Raw genomic sequence first — 20810 nt, 5'->3', positions numbered from 1 at the left:
CTCAAGACTCAAATCTGATATCTTATTGAGCTCCCTTGAGTTCTTGAGCTTCGATAAATTCCACATCATGTTTTGAAGCGTCTTCGAACTTCTTGGCTTTAACCTAATTGTATATTATGATTGTTTTCTAAGATCATGTTTGAATATGTATCCGATACCGAAATTGGATATAAATATATTGAGCAAAATGAAAATTTCGAGCAATATAGGATAAAGTTATTTCTTCAATGCCCAAGAATTTCCACTTCTGTGGCACCCAGAAGGTCAAAAACAGTTGTTTTCTGGACGAAAATTGACCAGTAATTCCAAAAGAAACAAGCAATGATTCATCATCAACTTGGCTACGACATTAAAGATAGTTGGGATATTGTTTTTGTTAGGACAGTCGATCACCATGTCTTCCCCAAACCTCTATTTGATCTTCGTCGTCACATCGGTGTTGAGTTTCCATTTATGGAACTTAAGATCTCAAGAAATAACATGCAACCCCGATGATTTGAAAGCCCTGAATGGATTCTCAAGCTGTCTGAAACCACATGTTCTTGGATGGAACAACAGCTCTGTTTCAGATTGCTGCACTTGGACCGGTGTCACCTGTGATAATTCCTTGAGCAAAAGAGTGGTAGCTTTAGAACTCGGTGAGAAGATCTGTATGGAACAATCTGTGATTCCATTGCAGCCTTAGACCAGCTTAGAATTCTGAACCTTTTTCATAATTACATTTGTGGTACCCTTCCGACTGAGCTGTTTCGCTTGAAGAACCTGGAAGTCCTCGACGTAAGTGACAATGGTTTCATCGGTATAATCCCAGAAGAACATTTATCAGGTATCTGGTATGTTAATGTTTCAAAGGTGAAGTTCCACAGGTGGAAATCTCTGCAAGAACTCATCCCATATCAAGATCCTTGATATATCAATGAACAGCTTCTATGGTGAAGTTCCACAAGGTGTGGGAAACTGTACTTCATTGCAGTACCTCTGGCTCAATGGGAATAATTTCAGGAGCTTAACGAAAGGTATCTTCCGCTTGCTGCAAGATCTTAGGGTTTTATATCTTCAAAACAACATCTTTTCCGGGCCGCTCAATCACGGGATCGGTTGTCTTTCTAGCCTTGTTGAATTGGACATCTCATCCAATTCATTTTCGGGGGCTCTCCCAGATGTGTTCGGCAGCCTAGGAAAGCTAGAGAAATTCTCTGCAAGTTCAAATAACTTCAATGGAACTTTGCGGGTCTCGTTGTTCAACTCTCCATTGATTATGAGCCTTGATCTTCACAACAACAGCTTGAACTATCCGGTTCACCTCAATTGTTCAGCCATGGTCCATCTCAAGTCCCTTCACCTCGGCTCTAACAATGTCAATGGTTCAATCCTCCAGAGCCTTTCCTCTTGCAACTGACAATGCTGAACCTTGGCCATAACGACCTCGACGGTCAACTCCCCGAAAATTTAAGAATATCAAGGCCCTCACAGTGCTCTCACTCTCAAGGACCAACCTTTTGAATATCTCATCTACACTCTACATTCTGCAGCACTGCAAAAACTTAACTGTTTTGCTACTTGGTGAAAATTTTCAGGAGGAAGAGATTCCCAGTGATCCTGGTTTTCGATTTGGGAGCCTCAGGGTCCTTAGCATTGCCTATTGTGAACTAAAGGGATCGATCCCACCGTGGTTGCTCGGCTGCAACGAGTTACAGTTCTTGGATATGTCAAGGAAACATCTGGCCGGAACCAATTCATCGTGGTTCAACGAGTTCAAGTACCTTTTCTATGTTGATTTGTCGAATAACTCATTCACAGGTGAGATACCGAAAGGGCTGACTCAACTACAAGCACTCATTGACATGAACATCTCATTGGAAGGACCTTCTTAAGGGTTCCCTTTATTCAGAACTAGTACAGATGGTGCAACGTTTCGTTACAACAACATTTGGAGCTTCCCACCAACGTTAGACCTGAGTTACAACATGATAACCGGACCCGTTTGGCCGAGTTTCGGGGATTCGAGAAGGCTTCATGTGTTGAACCTCAATGAGAACCGGTTGACAGGATCGATACCGGAGAGTCTGTCGGGATTGAAAAGCTTGGAAGTTCTGGATTTGTCACATAACAGACTGTCTGGAAACACACCGATTTCACTCGCGGAGCTGAGTTTTCTGTCGAAGTTTAACGTGGCATATAATGAGCTTCAAGGGGAAATTACCATGGGAGGTCAGTTCATGACATTTCCATATTCAAGCTTTGAAGGGAACAGTGGACTTTGTGGGGGAACATATGTTCCATATCCGGTTCAACATGGCACCATTGATGAATCTACAGGTGATGACAGAATGACAGTGTTGGGTCCTCAGTTCGGATATGGAGTTGCTACTGGTTTTGTTCTTACAGTTACTGTCTGCTTTATGTCTGGTTGGGTCCTTCCTTCCAAGAGACACAACATTTGAATAGGGAGGGTCTTTGATGTAAATGTAGACAGCTATCTATTCTTTAAGTAGTAATTTTCAATTTTACACCATAATAGTATTACTGATAACAGTTACATTTCTTTAATAGTGAAACGTAAATCATGTTTATTGGAGGTCTAACTAATCTTGGATCAAATTTTTACAATATTGATTATAATTGTAAGCATAAAATAGTACTATAAATAAGAGCAACAAGTGTGATCTTCATTCGGTACAAGGAAAGCATTATGTCTTGTGAAAGTCACCCCTTCGAGAGCATCGATTACATGGACGCCGCTATGTATGAAGCCGCTGAAAGAGGCGACATTGAAGTATTCCACAGCCGTGCAAGGTTTGAACTTGAGCCGCTACGGACCAATACTGAAGGTCAAACTCTACTGCACGTAGCCGCAAGGCATGGACATTCTGCTGTCGTGAAATTTCTCATTGACTTTCAGGCAGGGACGGCCCGGTTGGACTTAGAAGAGCAGGAAACTGGAGGGGATGCTGAGAGGAGGATGCTTAGAAAGACAGATCATGAATCCAACACGCCTTTACACATAGCAGTTCAGTATGGTCATGGAGGAACTTGACAAAGGAAAGAGATGAAGATGGTCACACTCCTCTTCATTATGCTGCACACTTGGGTTACTCTTGTGTAGTGGAAGAGTTGTTAAAATGGGACAAATCTGCTGCCTATGTGACTGATAAAAAGTGAGAGATTACACCCCTCCTCATGGCAGCCAGGCAAGGCCATGAACATATAGTAACTAAGATCCTCTCTGTTTGTTCAGATTGTTGTGAAAAAGTAGACAAAATAGGTTGGAATTTACTGCATTTTGTGGCGCTTAGAAATTCTCCTTTTTACTTATGTCGTTCCCTTTTCAAATACGGCATTGTTGCCTCTCAATGCCGATCAGTCGGAAATTTGATCGATGCGAAAGATGTCCATGGAATCACACCTCAACAGGTTTATGATGCATCTTCTTTCAATGTGTTTGATGGATGGAAGATCTATAGCTATAAGCCTATCAAGAATATGGTAAGTCTTAACTCTAATTTCATCTTTTGTAGATGATAACATTTGAGTTTTGGCGGTGGTAAATGGTTCATCTGCAGCCTGTGGTTGAACCAGAAAAAGTGAACCGTCTATAGCGACTACAACTCGAATGTTACCATCAACGCATCTCTACCTTTTGTTGTTAATTCACCAGACCAACATGCATAATTGGCTAATGCGGTAGGAAGAAATTGGGAGATTGTTGGAAGATATTGGAAATGTAGTGGCAGAGACAGGTTCGTTCTATTGCCGTGCGAAATGTTAGGTTAGTCCATAAATAAATAGCCCATTTATTTCTTTTTAAATAAATAATAAAACCCAAAAATCAAGTCCATCTTATTAGATAAAAATAGTCCATTACATTAGTTTTTTTACATAGGCCTAAAAATAGCCCACATTTGTTTACAATATATGCATTAAATAATTAAAAAACAAAAAAAAAACAAAAATCCTAATCTAGAAGCCATTGCTCAGTTTTGAAATTGAAGTCACATGTGAGCCTTTATTGCTCAACTACAACTAGAAAGCTAAGTTGAATGAAACAATGTTTCCTTTATTTTAGGTAGTCGGATGTGATAGATCAGAAATAATCGTTGAATGAAACAATGTTTGTCCCCTTTATTTTAGGAAGTCGGATGTGATAGATCATAAATAATTGTTGAATGAAAGCCACATGTTTTGGTGCAATAATTCGATTTAAATTATATTAAATTGAATAAATTCAACAATTTATAAATCATAATAAATAAAAATATAATTCAATTAAAAATGAACTTAAATATTATTAAAAAACATAAATTCGATTTAATAATTATTAGTTATAAAACATAAATTCAACTTCAATTCGATTACATTAGTTTTTTTTTTACATATACCTAAAAATAGCCCACATTTGTTTAAAATATATACATTAAATAAATAAAAAAACAAAAATCCTAATCTAGAAGCCATTGCCGCCGATTTTGCTTCAAAATGAGGGGGGATTTTGCTTACATCATCAATTCATGGCTAAAAGCACAAAACAATATCCATCATTGATTAACCTTGATCCAAAGGCTATGGATGTTTCAATCCAAGTGAAACAAACACAAACATATATGGACCTTGATCAAATAGCCCTCACGAAGCCACGTCATCAATCCACACCAAAGAAACATAAGTAATTTGTTCTTTGGGTTTTAATTGAATTCAATTTAGTTACTAATTTCTTTTCAATTGCCTTGAATCTTTTATTGAATGTGTTTAATTCTTAATATTAAATGTTTATGTGTGAATCTTTTAAAATGATCACATGTTTAATTATAGCATTACACCTTTAAATTTTTAAATCTTCTATTTTAATCATTAATATTAAAATTGAGCATTAGGTTTTTTTAATTAAGCCTTAGATTTTAAGTGTTTTAGTTTTAATTAAAACCTTAATTTAGGTTCCTTAATTAGTAATCAATAAATTTAATAATGTCCTTTTAGGTTTAGTTTCCTTAATAATATTGATTAGAAACATATAAACATAAATTTATAATTAATTAAAAATAATATTTTTTATTCCTAAATATTGGAAGGAATTATTTTAAAATAACTAGACATTCATGTTCAATATTTTTCAAATAAATAAATATTATATCCAGTGATCACCCTAAAAATTAAATAAGTTCACTAATTTTAAATAAAAGAGTATAGATTTTACTTTTATATTTAAATTGCTAAGTACAAGTTGCTTGATTAACGCCAAAGGTTTAGTTTTCGTTCTTTAAATTAAGGAACTTCCTTATTCTTTTCAATAATAATTTGACTAATTTGTCACCTTTAATTTTTTTAGGATTTAATAATTGGTTAATTCTTTAATTTTAAGGATGACAATATTTCATTATTTTGATTAAAACATAAGAAATAATTGTTTTAATTCCAATTAGGGATTATTTTATTCTTTAATTAGAAATAATAAATATTATGTGTATCTCTAAAATTCTAAAATTGTAGGAAATAAAAAGATTATTAAATAAATAAATAATCGGGTAAACTCGTTTTCAAAGTACATGTGCCACGTTAAACACTTGAATGATGGAAAACTCGACATTATTATTACTCAACATTTCCGGTAATACTAAACTAACTTTGTTAAATATCTTATTATATTTCCGATAACATCATATATTAATTGTATATTAGTCCGCCTTCTAGACAAATCGACACATTTAACATGTGCATTGCAAGCGTTATTAATAATAGCAGCCAGGGAAAGGCAAAAGCCTTGTGAATCTCATCCCTCAGTTCTTACACAGCAGCATTGTCTTCTGATAATCACCCCGTAGATGTGGACGCTGCTTTGTATGATGCTGCAGAAAGAGGCGACATTGACGTATTCCACCGCAATCGTGCAAGGTTTGAACTTGAGCCGCTGCGGACCAATTGTAAAGGTCAAACTCTATTGCACGTTGCAGCAAGGCATGGACATTCCACCGTTGTGGAATTTCTCATCAAGTTTCAGGCAGAGACTGCCCATGGGGACGTAGAACAACAGGGAACTGGAGAGGATGCAGTGAGGAGGATGCTTAGAGAGATGGATAATGAATTTAACACGGCTTTACATATAGCAGTTCAGTATGGTCATCTAGGTGTGGTGCAAAAATTGGTGGAGTCTGAAGATCCTGATTTTCCGTATTCAATCAACGGAAAGCAAGAGAGTGTACTTTACATTGCGGCCAGGAGAGGAGATGGGCCCCTGCTGGATATGATTTTACAAAATTGAAATCAGTTGCTCATGACGGTCCCCGCGGTAGAACAGCCTTGCACGCAGCGGCTATGGCCGGAGATGCAGGTAATTATTTTACTCATCGTCATTGTCTTTGTTTTTCACCCTTCCTTTTGTTTATTGGGTTTTTTTTCTCTTGTATTTAGATGCAACAAGAGTAATATTAGAGAGGAGGGAACTTGACAAAGGAAAGAGATGTAGATGGTCACACTCCTCTTCATTATGCTGCACACTTGGGTCACTCTCGTGTAGTGGAAGAGTTGTTAAAATGGGATAAATCTGCTGCCTATGTAAGTGATAAGAAGAGGGAGATGACACCCCTCCTTATGGCAGCTAGGCAAGGCTATGGAGAAATAGTTACCAAGATTCTATCTTCTTGTCCAGATTGTTGTGAAAAGTAGACAAAATAGGTTGGAATTTACTACATTTTGTAGCATTTAGAAATTCTCCTTCTAGCTTAAGTGATTATGTTTTCAAGGATGGTATTGATGCTCCTCAAAATCAATCAGTTGAAAACTTAATCGGTGCAAAAGATGTCCATGGAATCACACCTCAACAGGTTTATTGTGCATCTTTCAATGCGTTTGTGGCATCGATGAGCTCTAAGCCTTCCAAGAATATTGTAAGTCCTAAACCTTTGTTATTATTTTCACCCAACCAAGAAACAACCTATAATTGGGTAATGTGGCAGGAACAAATCGTGAAGTTGTTGGAACATATTGGAAATGAAGTAGTTGCAGAGGCTCCGGTTTGTCCGATTGACCTGCCTGGTGACAATAGGGATCTTTTTGAAAAGGTAAGAGAAGGTCATTTAATAGTGGCAGCACTTATAGCCACCGTCACATTTGCAGCAGCAATGACTGTTCCAGGTGGTTATAAGAGTGAACAAGGCAAAGAACAGGGCACTCCTTTTCTGATTCACGATGCTGCCTTCAAAGCATTTGTTGTATCAGATGCATTGGCCCTTATTTTCTCTCTTTCTGCTGTCGTCGTCCATTTAGACGTGTTTATTCCTTTTCCGAATCAGCGTAATCCATCATCACTTTCATTGGCCGGTTTGCTTCTTTATAATGCAATGGCTGCAATCATGGTTGCTTTTAGCACAGGCACTTATGTGGTGTTGAAACCTTCCCCTGGCCTTGCTATTACTTCATGTTGCAACGGCCTTCTCTCTTCTTCGTTTTTATATTTGAAGCAGTTAGAGTCGATGGCGACAGAGTCGATGGTGACAGAGTCGAGGGCCGCAGAGTTGACCAGGGGCGTCATCAGATATTTGACCAAGGAAATGCGAAAAATAGTAGGAAGACAATAAATTTTAGATTAAATTACAAATTTAATCACTAAACCGTTATCTATCTCGTATTTGCTTACTGAACTTTAGAAGTTTTCAATTTTCTCACCAAACTTAATACATTAAATTTTTTATCACTGAACTTTACTCTCATATTTTGGTTACTCATTCGTTAAATAGTTAATGGTGTTAAAAATGGTATTTTAAAAAAATAAAATTTTCATCAAAACATCGCTTACGTCCATATAAACGTCGTTAACTATTTAACGAATGAGTGTACAAAAAACTCAATGTATTAAGTTCAGTAAAGAAATTTAAAAGATTTAAAGCACAATAAGTGAAATAAGACAGAGAGTAAAATTCATTTACCAAATTTGTAATATACCCTAAATTTTAAATATAATTAATTGAAAGGAAGAATAGTGGTATGTGTAAAATGATTATTTCAATTTAGAAGTGAAATAACTAAAAAATAAGGGAGAAATGTGAGTTAATACAAATTGTTTTTTCAAATTTTAATTTTCTTTTTTCTAATTTTTTCAACCCAACCAAACAATGAATGAATTTTCTTTTAATTTTTCCATCCTACCAAGCATACTAATGGAAATAAGAAGAAAAAAAATCATCTTTACACTTGTCTACCCATTTGATTTTTTCATAATTCTAATTTTCTTTCCATCTTACCAAACAAAGTCTAAAAGTTTTTTTTTTGGGGGGGGGTTATTTGTAGATTAATTATTGGAGCAGTAGCATTCAATTAAAATTAATAATCTTATAATAATCACAAGCATACATGTGACTGATTCAGTGCAAGCAACACTAGTGTCGAAAAACATTAAGCATAGTGGGATCAATCAACTTCTCCATACAAAAACAACCAGAGAAGTAAAGTACTAACTGCCAAGATTAGAGATTTCACTGTTGTTTCTCACCCTCAGGTTTGGAAGCTTCTTTGATTTCATTTGTTCCATCCTCCTAAATGCATAAAACGAATAACATTTATAAATCGGTCGCTGCATATAAGTTGAAATAGAAAATGAATGTGTGTGTGTGTGTGTTCAAACCTGCATATCGGTCGTCCACAGAGTGAGGTTATCACGAAGAAGTTGCATTATCAAAGTGCTGTCCTTGTATGAATCCTCTCCAAGAGTATCCAGCTCTGCGATGGCTTCATCAAAAGCCTGAGGCAAAGAAAGAAAGCATGTTAACTAAATAGAATTTGACGACAAATTATCGAGCATGGATACTTTTGGAAGATCATACTCTCATACATCATACTTGCATTTAAATATGTTGGGCACAGATACTTTTGGAAAAATGGACAGTACAGGTATAACAATGCTAATACAATTCAAGAGTATAAAACCCTCCCCAATGTTTTAGATAAACAAGATGAATACAGTGACTCAGCTAAAATTCTGGAGCTTTTGCTATCTTACCTGTTTCGCAAGACTGCAAGCACGATCAGGAGAATTCAAGATCTCGTAGTAGAACACTGAAAAGTTCAGAGCCAATCCTAAACGAATAGGGTGAGTTGGGGCGAGCTCAGAAGTTGCAATGTCCTGAAACGAAGGGTGGAAGAAAAGGATGCAGATAAAACAGCAATAAAGACACAAGTCATAATCACTATAGTAAACTTCTGATTGAACAGAAGAAAGCAATAATAGAACAATCAAATCAAACCCAAAAGGCAATGCGTAACAAGAAAAGGAAAGGATCAATAAACTGAACCAGCTCATATTACAATGTCTGAAATCGATTAATCAAATCACCAAAGAAACTTTGAAGTTTATGGGTTGAGGAAGCTAGGAGGGGTTTTTCTTGTTCAGAATTACAGATACGAACAAAATTTTACTTTGCCCCAACAAGAAATTAGCTCCTCCCTTATATCAGACTATAATATTAATTCAAAAGCCATATTGTTGAGATCATTTTCTTCTTGACAATTTTCATAAATTTTATATTGTGATTAAATCCTATGTCTTCCAATGCTCATATTTCCTAAGCAATTCGAAGCAGATCCAGATCTTAGCAGAGAAAAATTATATCAAATCAAGGCAAGGAAATGCATAAAATTACTGTAATGAGCACAAACCAGAGCAGATTTATACGCAGAGAGCGTATTCTCCGCAGCAGCTTTCCTGTCATCGCCAGTCCTGAACTCAGCCAAGTATCTATGGTAATCTCCCTTCATCTTCAGATAAAAGACCTTCGAATCACCGTTCCCGGCGGCTGGAACGAGTTTCTCGTCCAGAAGCTTCAAAATTCCGGCACAAATCTCTGATAGCTCGGCCTCGATCTTGACCCTGTACTCGCGGATGATAGAGACATGATCGGCGTTGCCACGTCCTTCCTCTTTCTGTTCGATAGAGGAAACGATCCTCCAGGAGGCACGGCGGGCGCCGATCACGTTCTTGTACGCAACGGATAGCAAGTTGCGTTCCTCCACGGTGAGTTCGTCGGGGTCGGGGGCGGCGACGGAGGAGACAACGGCTTCCATGAACTTGACCATCTCCTCGTAGCGCTCGGCTTGCTCCGCAAGTTTCGCCTTGTAGACATTTTCCTCGCGTTGTGAATTGGTGGCCATGATTGAGGGATGTTTGAATGGAATGAAAATGAGAGGATTTTTCAGAGGGATGGAAGATCTGAGAGATTGGAATAAAGGGAAAGCAACTTCACTAATTTTGGCCTTTAACCAAGGATAAACTACCTGTTAGTTAGTCAACTTTCAGATCATTTTTAATTTAGTCATAAAACTATAAAAGTTTTCAATTTGATCATTATTATTTTTTTTAAATCACACTTTAATTCTTAACTCCGTTTTTAATTTAGGGATATTTGGTTCACGGAAAAGATTATTACCAGGGAATACTATTCTCAATAATAACATTTTTGGTTAAAATGGTGAGAATATCATTTACTTCCAAGTTCTTAGGTATTACACAATTCTCACCGCTTTGGACAAAAATACCCTTCGACTAATGAATTCTTTTTATAATGATCCTTCTCGATTCTTACTTTTTTTTTGTTTTTAATCAAAACTATAAACATAGTAATAATATATAAAGAGTTTGAATTACTAAAATATTAATAAATTTGAGAATTTAAAAATATTTAATATATTAATTATTTATAATTCTATGGGATAAAAAGTATAATATTATTGTAAAAATTTAATTATTTAAAATAATATTTAACTTTTAGTTATTAAAAACAAAAATAAATTCTATATATTGAAAAACAATAGCTTTGTCCACTTTAAATCATAATATTATTTTTGCATATCATTATATTTTATATAAATAAATATGATATTTAAGAAAATTATTTAAAAATATAAATTTAATATACTAATTATATTAATTATATAAGAAATGTATTTTTTTATCAAAAGTTATATAGTATAACTATTAAAATGTTTTTATAAATTTTCATTTAAATTTTTATAATTTAATATTAAAGTTTAACTTTAAAAAAACATATATCACAAGGATAATTTGGTAAAATATGCATACAAATATTCTTATATTCCTCAACCAAACATTGTAATCTTACATTCATGTTAAACAAACCAAACAAGGTAATACAACATTCCTATAATGTTACATCCCAATAATATTATTCTCAAAAGTAATCTTACATTCTATGAACCAAACGCTATAAGAAAAACCCTTATACTTTTATACTCAAAATCGTAAATACAATTTTTTTTGGATACCTTTGATTTACTACGTCATTTTCCTTCAAATCATAATAACCAAGAGACCAAGATAATACAACATTCCTATAATAATGTTACATTTCAGTAAAATTGCTTTTGAAAATAATTTTACAATTCGTAAACCAAACTCCCTAAATATCCCATACACTTTTCTACTCAAAATCGCAAATACATTTTTTTTGGATACCTTTTAATTTATGACGTCATTTTATTTTAAATCATAATAATGGATATACCAAGATAGAGAAAAAAAAGTAATATATTTTTATCTATATTAATAAAATGTTGGATATTATACATCAACCAAGATAAAATTGAAGTTTTGCTTTAATTTTGATTGATTTTCAATAGTATTTTAAAAATAAAATAAAGAAGAAAAATATTATAGTATCAATTACGCACATAAAGACTTAATGACGATTGGACGATTAAAAAGAAGGAAACCAACTACGAGAGCTAAAAGACTAATAAAGAATCTAAAATAATATAGCAGGGTAAAAGGATAACTTTTGCTAGTAGATTAAATTTTTTATTTTTATATTTATCGTATTTTCATATTAATTTAGTTTTTAAAGTGTTTAATTATATCATTTTATATTTTACTCTTCATTTAAAACCGTAAATTGAAAGTTTTAAATGAAATATTAAAGTTTAGGGTTTAATGTTCAAAGGTTATGAGATTATGGTTTAAGATTTAAAACCCTTAATTCGTATATTAATTTAAAAAATAAAGATCCAAAACGTAAGGTTAATATTCTCCTCGACATGTAAATGGAAGGATATTACGCATTTGAACATGCTTAATTTTACTTTTTTATGTAATATATTAATAATGATGTCAATTAAATTATATTCAATCGTGACTATATAATATTTATTAAATAATCTTGAATCGAATTACATAAATTAATCGATTGTGAATTGTGATTGACGATAGTGACTGGTATAGAAATTTTCTTAACGAATCTGATGTTTGGAGTCTTATTTACAGTAAAAAATTTAAAATTGATTTTAAAATTGGGTAAATGATGCAGATGGCCACTGAACGATTAGAATATATTTACTTTTTTTTGGATAAATCAATTCAATTTTATATCCAAAAGAGCAGTAAAACTGCTTCAAAACTCTGAAAGTTCTTACATAAAAATCAACACTTACAACACTATATAACAGAACTGAAAACATCAATGTTCAATACCCCATTGATTACAAAGAGTATTATTGACATAGTGTAGACACTCATTTTCATCTATATTTTAATTTTTATTTTATACATATATATCTATATCTATATATATAATATAGTTTTTAAAACCCAATTTTTGAAATACATATAATATATAGTTTTTAAAAATAATTTTTTGAAATTATATATTATATGATTTTAAAACATTTATTTACTTGTTATTATTATTAATATTTTTATTTTATTTTTATTTTTTGTAGGCCCCATACACTACCCACCATTATCTCCACCACTTTTACCACAAATCACGTGGGTTTTGTTTTTCATGGGAGTTGTGGACCACTCCCTCAAGCTCATTGCTCTCCACTTTCAAATGACTTTTAGCATTTTGTTTAATTTAAAAGGGGACCTGCACGAAGGAAAAGGAGGAGGGGGGATTGAATTCCTCTCATCTCAACTCACGCCATTTCAAGATTATGGGGGGAAGGGATACATGCACTTCTTCCTCAATTTCTTTTTCACTTAATTTCTTTGCTCAAACCCACTTCCAATCACAAAAAAACAAGAACCCACTATCACCATCTCTGGATTTCTTTCAGGCACCAAACTACGCATTGCTCCTTTTCCTCGGGGAATATAAAGAGATGGGTAGCCAAGCCCTTGCAACTAATGATCGTACGAGGACATACTGGACACCCGTTTCTGATCGATTGTCAACCTCCTCACCGAGTGGTGGTTCCCCCTTCGCAACTGTTTTTCAAGTCAATGGCAACACTCTCTCGCTTGCCCTCTTCACCGACGCCACCAATTCCAAGGAACTCCTGGACTCTATGCAAGCTGGGACACTAAATCATGAAGTAGCATTTCTTAATGCATCACTTATTCCAGATGTTTTTCCTGTTCTAGCTGCTACACATAAGACGCTTATTTCCAAGTCGCGCGAGTCATTGACTACACGAACTCTTCATTCCAACTCGATTTAACGCTTCTTCTGATGAGATGAAAGCCGTGGAGAAGCTTATCGGTGGAAAAGAGGAGATAAAAAATCATATTATGAGGCAGAAAGTTTTGCTGCGAGAATTGATGGCTTTGATCCATACCAGGTATTTTTTTTATTATTGTTATGGAATTTGAATCTGCGTGGAGGAACCGAGGAGCACAATATTGCTATAATTTTAAATAATTTCCAGCTTTTGTTGTAGCTTGTGGAGTTTGATTTGATGACTCTGTTAATTAGATTCAAATATGAAACCTCTTAAGTGGAGTTGCTGAAGGATCTGTTAGAGATAAGGATTGTAATACTGTCAGTGGTCATTTTTGAAACATATATTCATTTTAAGCTCATGGAGAAACTTGTTACTTATGCATTTCCCATGAACTTTTGAAAGCATTGATTGGTTTTTTGGATGTCGTTGGACTTTATTTTGCCTTAACACAGTTGACACACAGGAGTCTCTCTCAAAATCATAAATTTCAAGCTGTTGGACTTGGTTGGACTTGGAATTATGTGCTTCCAATTTAAAATATATATATACACGTATATTTTACAACTTATCTATGACGCAGCTTCAAGAGTTTGTGTTTTGTCGAATTAAAATTTGTGTTTATTGATTCTTTGGTGATTACTGGTTTTCCATATTTGTGGTTCAGATGGTGCAATCATCGTATGGTAGGTGTCAGTAAATATTTTATTTAATCGGATTAATCAATTAAATATATCAGATTTAATTTAATCTTTTTATTTATTTGATCTTCACGATTAAATTATATTTTTTAGGTAATTTCTAATTTCTAATTATTTTATTTTACCATCTAACATCTTCTTGACTTTTTCAGTAGCAATTTCAATTGGTCAGAGGTAATTAATTCAAATTGAATTTTTAAATTTTAATTTTAATTTTAATTTTCGCTACTAAGATAACCGAAAAATTAATTGGTACCGAAAGGGCGGTTCAAGGGTGCTAATCCTTCCTTCACCGTAACCGACTCCCGAACCCGACACATCTCTGGTAAAACGCAGATCAGGTAAGATGGTTTCCGACCTACCTAAACGTTTTTAAAATGGTCGGTGGCGACTCTAACCCAATTCATTCAAGTCGAAGCCCAATTTCGGGGCCCAACCGAAAGACGGTCGCGACAGCTTGGCGACTCTGCCGGGGACAGGTAAGTGAGTCAGGCCGAAATTAATTTTCGGTTGTCTTTTTATGCGAAAATGGTAAATTTAAATTTATTTATTCGATTCCAGTTATTTACCTTTGATTATTTTTCAAATAAATAGTTGTACTAACATTTTTTAATGATTTTAGATTTTTCAAAGTTTTCATCTCAAGCTCTATACCCGAGCTCCAAACCCTATTTAAGTGGGGGTGAAAGCGACGCCTTCGTGTGAATTTATTCACCGTGCGGGCCTAGCAAGTAGCCTTCGGGATTCATATACCTTATGTCTTCGTGTGGATTTATTCACCGTGCGGGCATAAGGGAATGTGTCCTCTCGAGTTTAACTTAGTTCACACAAGCCTGTGATGGGCTTAGGACTAAGGGTCTGGTAAGCCCAAGGGGCACCAGCAAGGAGAACTCGAGTACCTTTTTAGAACCTAAACCTGGAGACTTTGAAGGAGTTAGAGCCCACCCCAAAACCTCATTTCAAACCCTAGGATGCCGGAATTATTTCTTGCTTTACTTTCTGTTCAAAGCATGTGAACTAGAAATTTATGCGGTTAGGACTTGTTTAAAATCAACTTGCGGGATAGAGATCATGTCCGGGTAGGAATAATAAGCATGTGGGGTAGATATCATGTGGGGTAAGACTTTTCATTTTATCATTTTTTTATCATCATTATCTCACTAACTTTTTTTTGCTCCTTTCATTTTTATTCTTTGGCATTTTTTTATCATTCGCATCATTAAAACGAGGTATTGATCCACCAAAAATGTGTTTGTTAAACGTAAATAATCTGCATTAATGGACAAAGGGGTTATAATACAAAGAGATAAAAAGCTCAGAAGTCCAACCGTGATCAAAGAATACTCAGAGGCAAAAGTTGTAGGGACAAGACGAGGAAAAGGTTACTGACCCGGAGAGTCCTTTCGAAAATTACGAGAACAAGATGGTGAAACCCTAGCTAAGCCGGAGACCATTATTGATTAATTCCAAGAACAGGTCGACAAACTTCGGATTGAGGGCTCCAATGGCACTTTCGTTTGGAACGAGCTCGGCATAGAGTGAAGGCCAGAGATGCAGTCATTCGAGACCTTTTTTGGGGCAAGCAACTCGTTACCCGCACAAGTTTAGCCAAAGGAACTGGAATGGTTCGACAAAATATTCAACCGGTGAAAAAGCGGAAGACGAATCAACTTTCCAGAGGCTGTGCAGGATCTATACCATCAAAAAAGTTTTTGTCTCTTCAGACGTAACATTTTTGTCCCCAATAAGGATTATTCAGAATAATAGGCACATTTTTCGGATCAATGCCTCGAACATTTCATGCATCATACATTCAGACATATTGTGCATTTTGTTATTTTTTCTTTACATTCGCATTATGATTCCCTTTTTTCATTACATTCACATGTCTCATCAAAAATGAGAACATTCCGATCCTATGACATATAAGGAGCTTTACCAACAGTTGTTTGATGCACACGTGGTGTCCATGAAGCCCCGTACCCCAGGTAGTATGATGAGAACGCTCATTGCGAAAATCATAGCGGAGTCCCAGGGTGCACTATCGAGAATTACTCCACCATCAAGAGAATCATACAGAAAATACGTAACAAGAATCGGATCGACTTCAACAACTTGGGGGCATCCAAGTGAGGCATATCATCTCATCATTTGAGCCATTCTGTTTGGATTTGTTTTTTCATTCTTTTCTCAAGTTTTTGCAAGGACTTTTAAATAAATTTATGTTGCTTTAATGATGGCGAGCAATAAATCACATTTGCAAACTTGCAATTCTTTGAATATCATTTGAATTAAGAAACTCCGTTAATGGTTCAAAGTTACGGATCTTTGACAAAGTAACATGATTTAAAAAAAAGGACTTTGACCTTATCCAAAATATACCCTCAAACACCATACCCTGCTCTTGTAATTAACCAATATACCCTTTTCCTTTCATAAGGTGCGGACAACACGGGGCATCATTTTCATATGACAATTACTAAGTTTTTTATTTAAGACGTTCAATGACGATGATGATCTTTACAAATGAAAGAGTCGAGTAGGTGAATCCAGTTTAGGTCAGTTGCTTGAAAATTGAACTCTAAAGATGAGATTCCTTGACTTTCAAAAAACACCTAGGCTATAACAGGTTCTTCTTGACAAACTTAGGAAATTAAATCCGTAAAAACTGAGCTATTCCGCTAAGCCAATTGGTTATAGAGGAAACTTGAAAGCCCTGGCCTTATGAGTAGATTACGTTCAAACCATGACATTGCTCGGACACTAGGCAATTCGGTGTTTGCTCCACTGCTCTTGTCAGGCTGAAGACTCTGTGATGAGATGAACCCTTCAGTTAACTTGATAACTGTGATTATAATATTAAGCTGTCCCTCTAAAGCAATTGGTTAAACGCCCCGGCTTTATGGATTCAACTAGTCAGATAACGAAAAATTAAATCAAATTTATCTAAGCAAGAAATTTTCGGTAAAATGGACTAAGGGAGTTAAGGAACACCTGTTATAGTCAACTACACACGAGCACTCAAGAATTTCATTTTTAGACCGATGTTTTTGCACTGCCTTTGTTAGAGGAGCCTGCAAAGCTTGAACAAATAGAAGATTTCAGAGGACTGAAATAAAAGGTCTAGTAAGTCATCATGCTAGTTGTGTCATTTTGTCCGCACCCAATTGAAGTGCCAAAGCATGTTGCGATATTTCAAAAAAAATGACATTTTTTTTTCTTCCAAAACCTTATAAAGGAGGCCAAGCTAAAGCCAACCCATCCATTTGACACTGGTCAAAGAGCTGTAACTCTGAAAACGTTAAAAGAGCTATTGATTCCTTTGATATTCTTTGAACTCACGTTTATAATTTGATTCAATTGCGAATAATATTTTACAGCATTTTTATCGTTTTCTCTCCTGAAACAAGAAAAATGAGAAAAACATTTTCAAACAGAACAATCTCAGATATGAAATGTCTGTAAAGCCCAAGCTCGAGAAGCAAATGGGGCACGATCGATTCCATGGACCAGATTGGCAGACAAAGCACGAAGAGATAACACATAATTCATTCATGTTGCATGCATCTTAGACATACTTAGGTGCGTCACATTCATCATTTTAACATACACGTTTTTGCAGCTTTTAGAGTCAAGTTTTGACTTCAGGATGAAGGATACTCGATTCTCAAGCGCCTTCAAAGAAGGACGGTGGTTGCTTAACTCGGCAGTAAGGAGCTACACCTCAACCGACTTGATATCTCAGAACCAATTTCAGATAGGTTCGAGAACCAGTTCAAAACAAATCCAGTTCGACTCAAACTCATCCATGAGCATCATGTTTCCAGTTAAAACTTTCAAGCCAGATTTCAATTCCACGACGGAAGATATCCGACTCAAAATTTGGTGAAAAGGGCCATCATTTATTTAAAGGAAATTTACAGCACAGCTTAAGTCAAGAAAAGCTGACTGTCAACAAACAACTTCTCAACTTCAGAGTCAATTTCAACTTCAAAGCGAAGGATATTGGACTCAAGACAACGCAAGTTCAACTTCATGACGAAGGGACCGCTGGTTGTCAATAAACAACTTCCCAATTTCAGAGCCAATTTCAACTTCACAGCGAAGGATATTGGACTCAAGACAACCTAAGTTCAACTTCACGACGAAGGGACCGCTGGTTGTTAACAAACAATTTCCCAATTTCGGAGCCAATTTCAACTTCACAGCGAAAGATATTGGACTCCAGACAACGCAAGTTCAACTTCACGACGAAGGGACCGTTGGTTGTCAACAAACAATTTCCCAATTTTGGAGCCAATTTCAACTTCACAGAGAAGGATATTGGACTCTAGACAATGCAAGTTCAACTTCACGACGAAGGAACCGCTGGTTGTCAACAAACAACTTCTCAATTTCAGAGCCAATTTCAACGTCACAACGAAGGATATTAGACTCCAGACAACGCAAGTTCAACTTCACGACGAAGGGACCGCTGGTTGTCAACAAACAACTTCCTAATTTCAGAGCCAATTTCAACTTCACAACGAAGGATATTGGACTCCAGACAGCGCAAGTTCAACTTCACGACGAAGGGACCGCTGGTTGTCAACAAACATTTCTCAATTTCAGAGCCAATTTCAACTTCACAGCGAAGGATATTGGACTCAAGACAACGCAAGTTCAAATTCACGACGAAAGGACCGCTGGTTGTCAACAAACATTTCTCAATTTCAAAGCCAATTTCAACTTCACAACGAAGGATATTGGACTCCAGACAACTCAAGTTCAACTTCACGACGAAGGAACCGCTGGTTGTCAACAAACATTTTTCAATTTCAAAGCCAATTTCAACTTCACAACGAAGGATATTGGACTCCAGACAACGCAAGTTCAACTTCACGACGAAGGGACCGCTGGTTGTCAACAAACATTTCTCAATTTCAGAGCCAATTTCAACTTCACAACGAAAGATATTGGACTCCAGACAACGCAAGTTCAACTTCATGACGAAGGGACCGCTGGTTGTCAATAAACAACTTCCCAATTTCAGAGCCAATTTCAACTTCACAGCGAAGGATATTGGACTCCAGACAACGCAAGTTCAACTTCACGACGAAGGGACCGCTGGTTGTCAACAAACAACTTCCTAATTTCAGAGCCAATTTCAACTTCACAACGAAGGATATTGGACTCCAGACAGCGCAAGTTCAACTTCACGACGAAGGGACCGCTGGTTGTCAACAAACATTTCTCAATTTCAGAGCCAATTTCAACTTCACAGCGAATGATATTGGACTCAAGACAACGCAAGTTCAACTTCACGACGAAGGGACTGCTGGTTGTCAACAAACATTTCTCAATTTCAGAGCCAATTTCAACTTCACAGCGAAGGATATTGGACTTCAGACAACGCAAGTTCAACTTCACGACGAAGGGACCGCTGGTTGTCAACAAACATTTTTCAATTTCAGAGCCAATTTCAACTTCACAACGAAGGATATTGGACTCCAGACAACGCAAGTTCAACTTCACGACGAATGGACCGCTGGTTGTCAACAAACATTTCTCAATTTCACAGCCAATTTCAACTTCACAACGAATGATATTGGACTCCAGACAACGCAAGTTCAACTTCACGACGAAGGGACCGCTGGTTGTCAACAACAACTTCCCAATTTTAGAGCCAATTTCAACTTCACAGCGAAGGATATTGGACTCAAGACAACGCAAGTTCAACTTCACGACGAAGGGACCACTGGTTGTCAACAACAACTTCCCAATTTCAGAGCCAATTTCAACTTCACAGCGAAGGATATTGGACTCAAGACAACGCAAGTTCAACTTCACGACGAAGGGACCGCTGGTTGTCAACAAACAATTTCCCAATTTCAGATCCAATTTCAACTTCACAACGAAGGATATTGGACTCGAGACAACACAAGTTCAACTTCACAACGAAGGGACGACTGGTTGTCAACAAACAATTTCCCAATTTCAGAGCCAATTTTAACTTCACAGCGAAGGATATTGGACTCGAGACAACATAACTTTCATTGGATTTCAACTTCACGAAGAAGGATATCCAATTCGAGGCTCAACTTCACAACGAGAGGCCATCCATGGTTTCAACTTCACGACGAAGGGAATCGTGCCAACCAAAGACCTTTGAGTTCGACCACGCTCAGCTCCAACGCATGTCATTTGCAGCATAGCTTAAGTCGGGAAGGGCTATCTGCCAACGAAGACCTTCTGAGTTCGATTTCATTCAGCTCGAGGGCCTATCAACTATAGGGTGGAGTCAAGAAACTACTTCCTAGTCGAATTTTTAAACCAAGGTCTTTAAACCGAGAAGAAGACCGAAGTTGACTACAATTGGGCAACAAGAAGCTGCATCCTGATTCAAATTTCGGATTACGGCTTCAATTCCAGATCATTTCAAGATGAAATCGATTTCGCGACGGATGAATCATCCGCAAATTAATTCGACAGGGAGTTATTCTATTCCAATTTTAACTCCACTGAACGAAAATTTGTGTCTTTTTATCTTTGTCCTATTTTTCGTTCCCCGAAAAAGGACAAAGAGGGGCAGCTGTAGACACTCATTTTCATCTATATTTTTATTTTTATTTTATACATATATATCTATATCTATATATATAATATAGTTTTTAAAACCCCATTTTTGAAATA

The 20810-nt window shown here is 36.0% G+C and overlaps 3 protein-coding genes and 1 pseudogene across 3 annotated transcripts; 3 read left to right on the top strand and 1 right to left on the bottom strand.

The window, feature by feature from the left end:
* The first annotated feature begins 394 nt into the window (after nucleotides 1-394).
* Nucleotides 395-2444, top strand: LOC120160563 (phytosulfokine receptor 1-like). Its single transcript, XM_039170955.1, has 5 exons — nucleotides 395-638; nucleotides 680-833; nucleotides 925-1297; nucleotides 1578-1800; nucleotides 1903-2444. The coding sequence occupies exons 1-5, from the start codon at nucleotides 395-397 to the stop codon at nucleotides 2442-2444; spliced, it is 1536 nt and encodes a 511-aa protein (XP_039026886.1).
* Nucleotides 2445-2731: 287 nt separating this feature from the next.
* Nucleotides 2732-7568, top strand: LOC120160562 (annotated as a pseudogene).
* Nucleotides 7569-8304: 736 nt separating this feature from the next.
* On the bottom strand, nucleotides 8305-10211 carry LOC120160702 (14-3-3 protein 2-like). The gene is made up of 4 exons (XM_039171059.1): nucleotides 9643-10211; nucleotides 8987-9109; nucleotides 8612-8728; nucleotides 8305-8522 (listed from the first exon to the last, which is right to left on the bottom strand). The coding sequence occupies exons 1-4, from the start codon at nucleotides 10132-10134 to the stop codon at nucleotides 8463-8465; spliced, it is 792 nt and encodes a 263-aa protein (XP_039026990.1). The 5' UTR covers nucleotides 10135-10211; the 3' UTR covers nucleotides 8305-8462.
* Nucleotides 10212-13083: 2872 nt separating this feature from the next.
* Nucleotides 13084-13481, top strand: LOC120160704. Its single transcript, XM_039171060.1, has one exon. The coding sequence runs from the start codon at nucleotides 13099-13101 to the stop codon at nucleotides 13435-13437; it is 339 nt and encodes a 112-aa protein (XP_039026991.1). The 5' UTR covers nucleotides 13084-13098; the 3' UTR covers nucleotides 13438-13481.
* The last annotated feature ends 7329 nt before the right edge of the window (nucleotides 13482-20810 follow it).

The sequence above is a fragment of the Hibiscus syriacus genome, unplaced genomic scaffold (genome assembly GCF_006381635.1).
Source record: "Hibiscus syriacus cultivar Baekdansim isolate YM2019G1 unplaced genomic scaffold, ASM638163v2 tig00111392_pilon, whole genome shotgun sequence".
In the NCBI taxonomy this organism is placed as follows: Eukaryota; Viridiplantae; Streptophyta; class Magnoliopsida; order Malvales; family Malvaceae; genus Hibiscus; species Hibiscus syriacus.
Note: the sequence above shows the minus strand (reverse complement) of the source record. Positions and strands in the feature narration are given on the sequence as shown.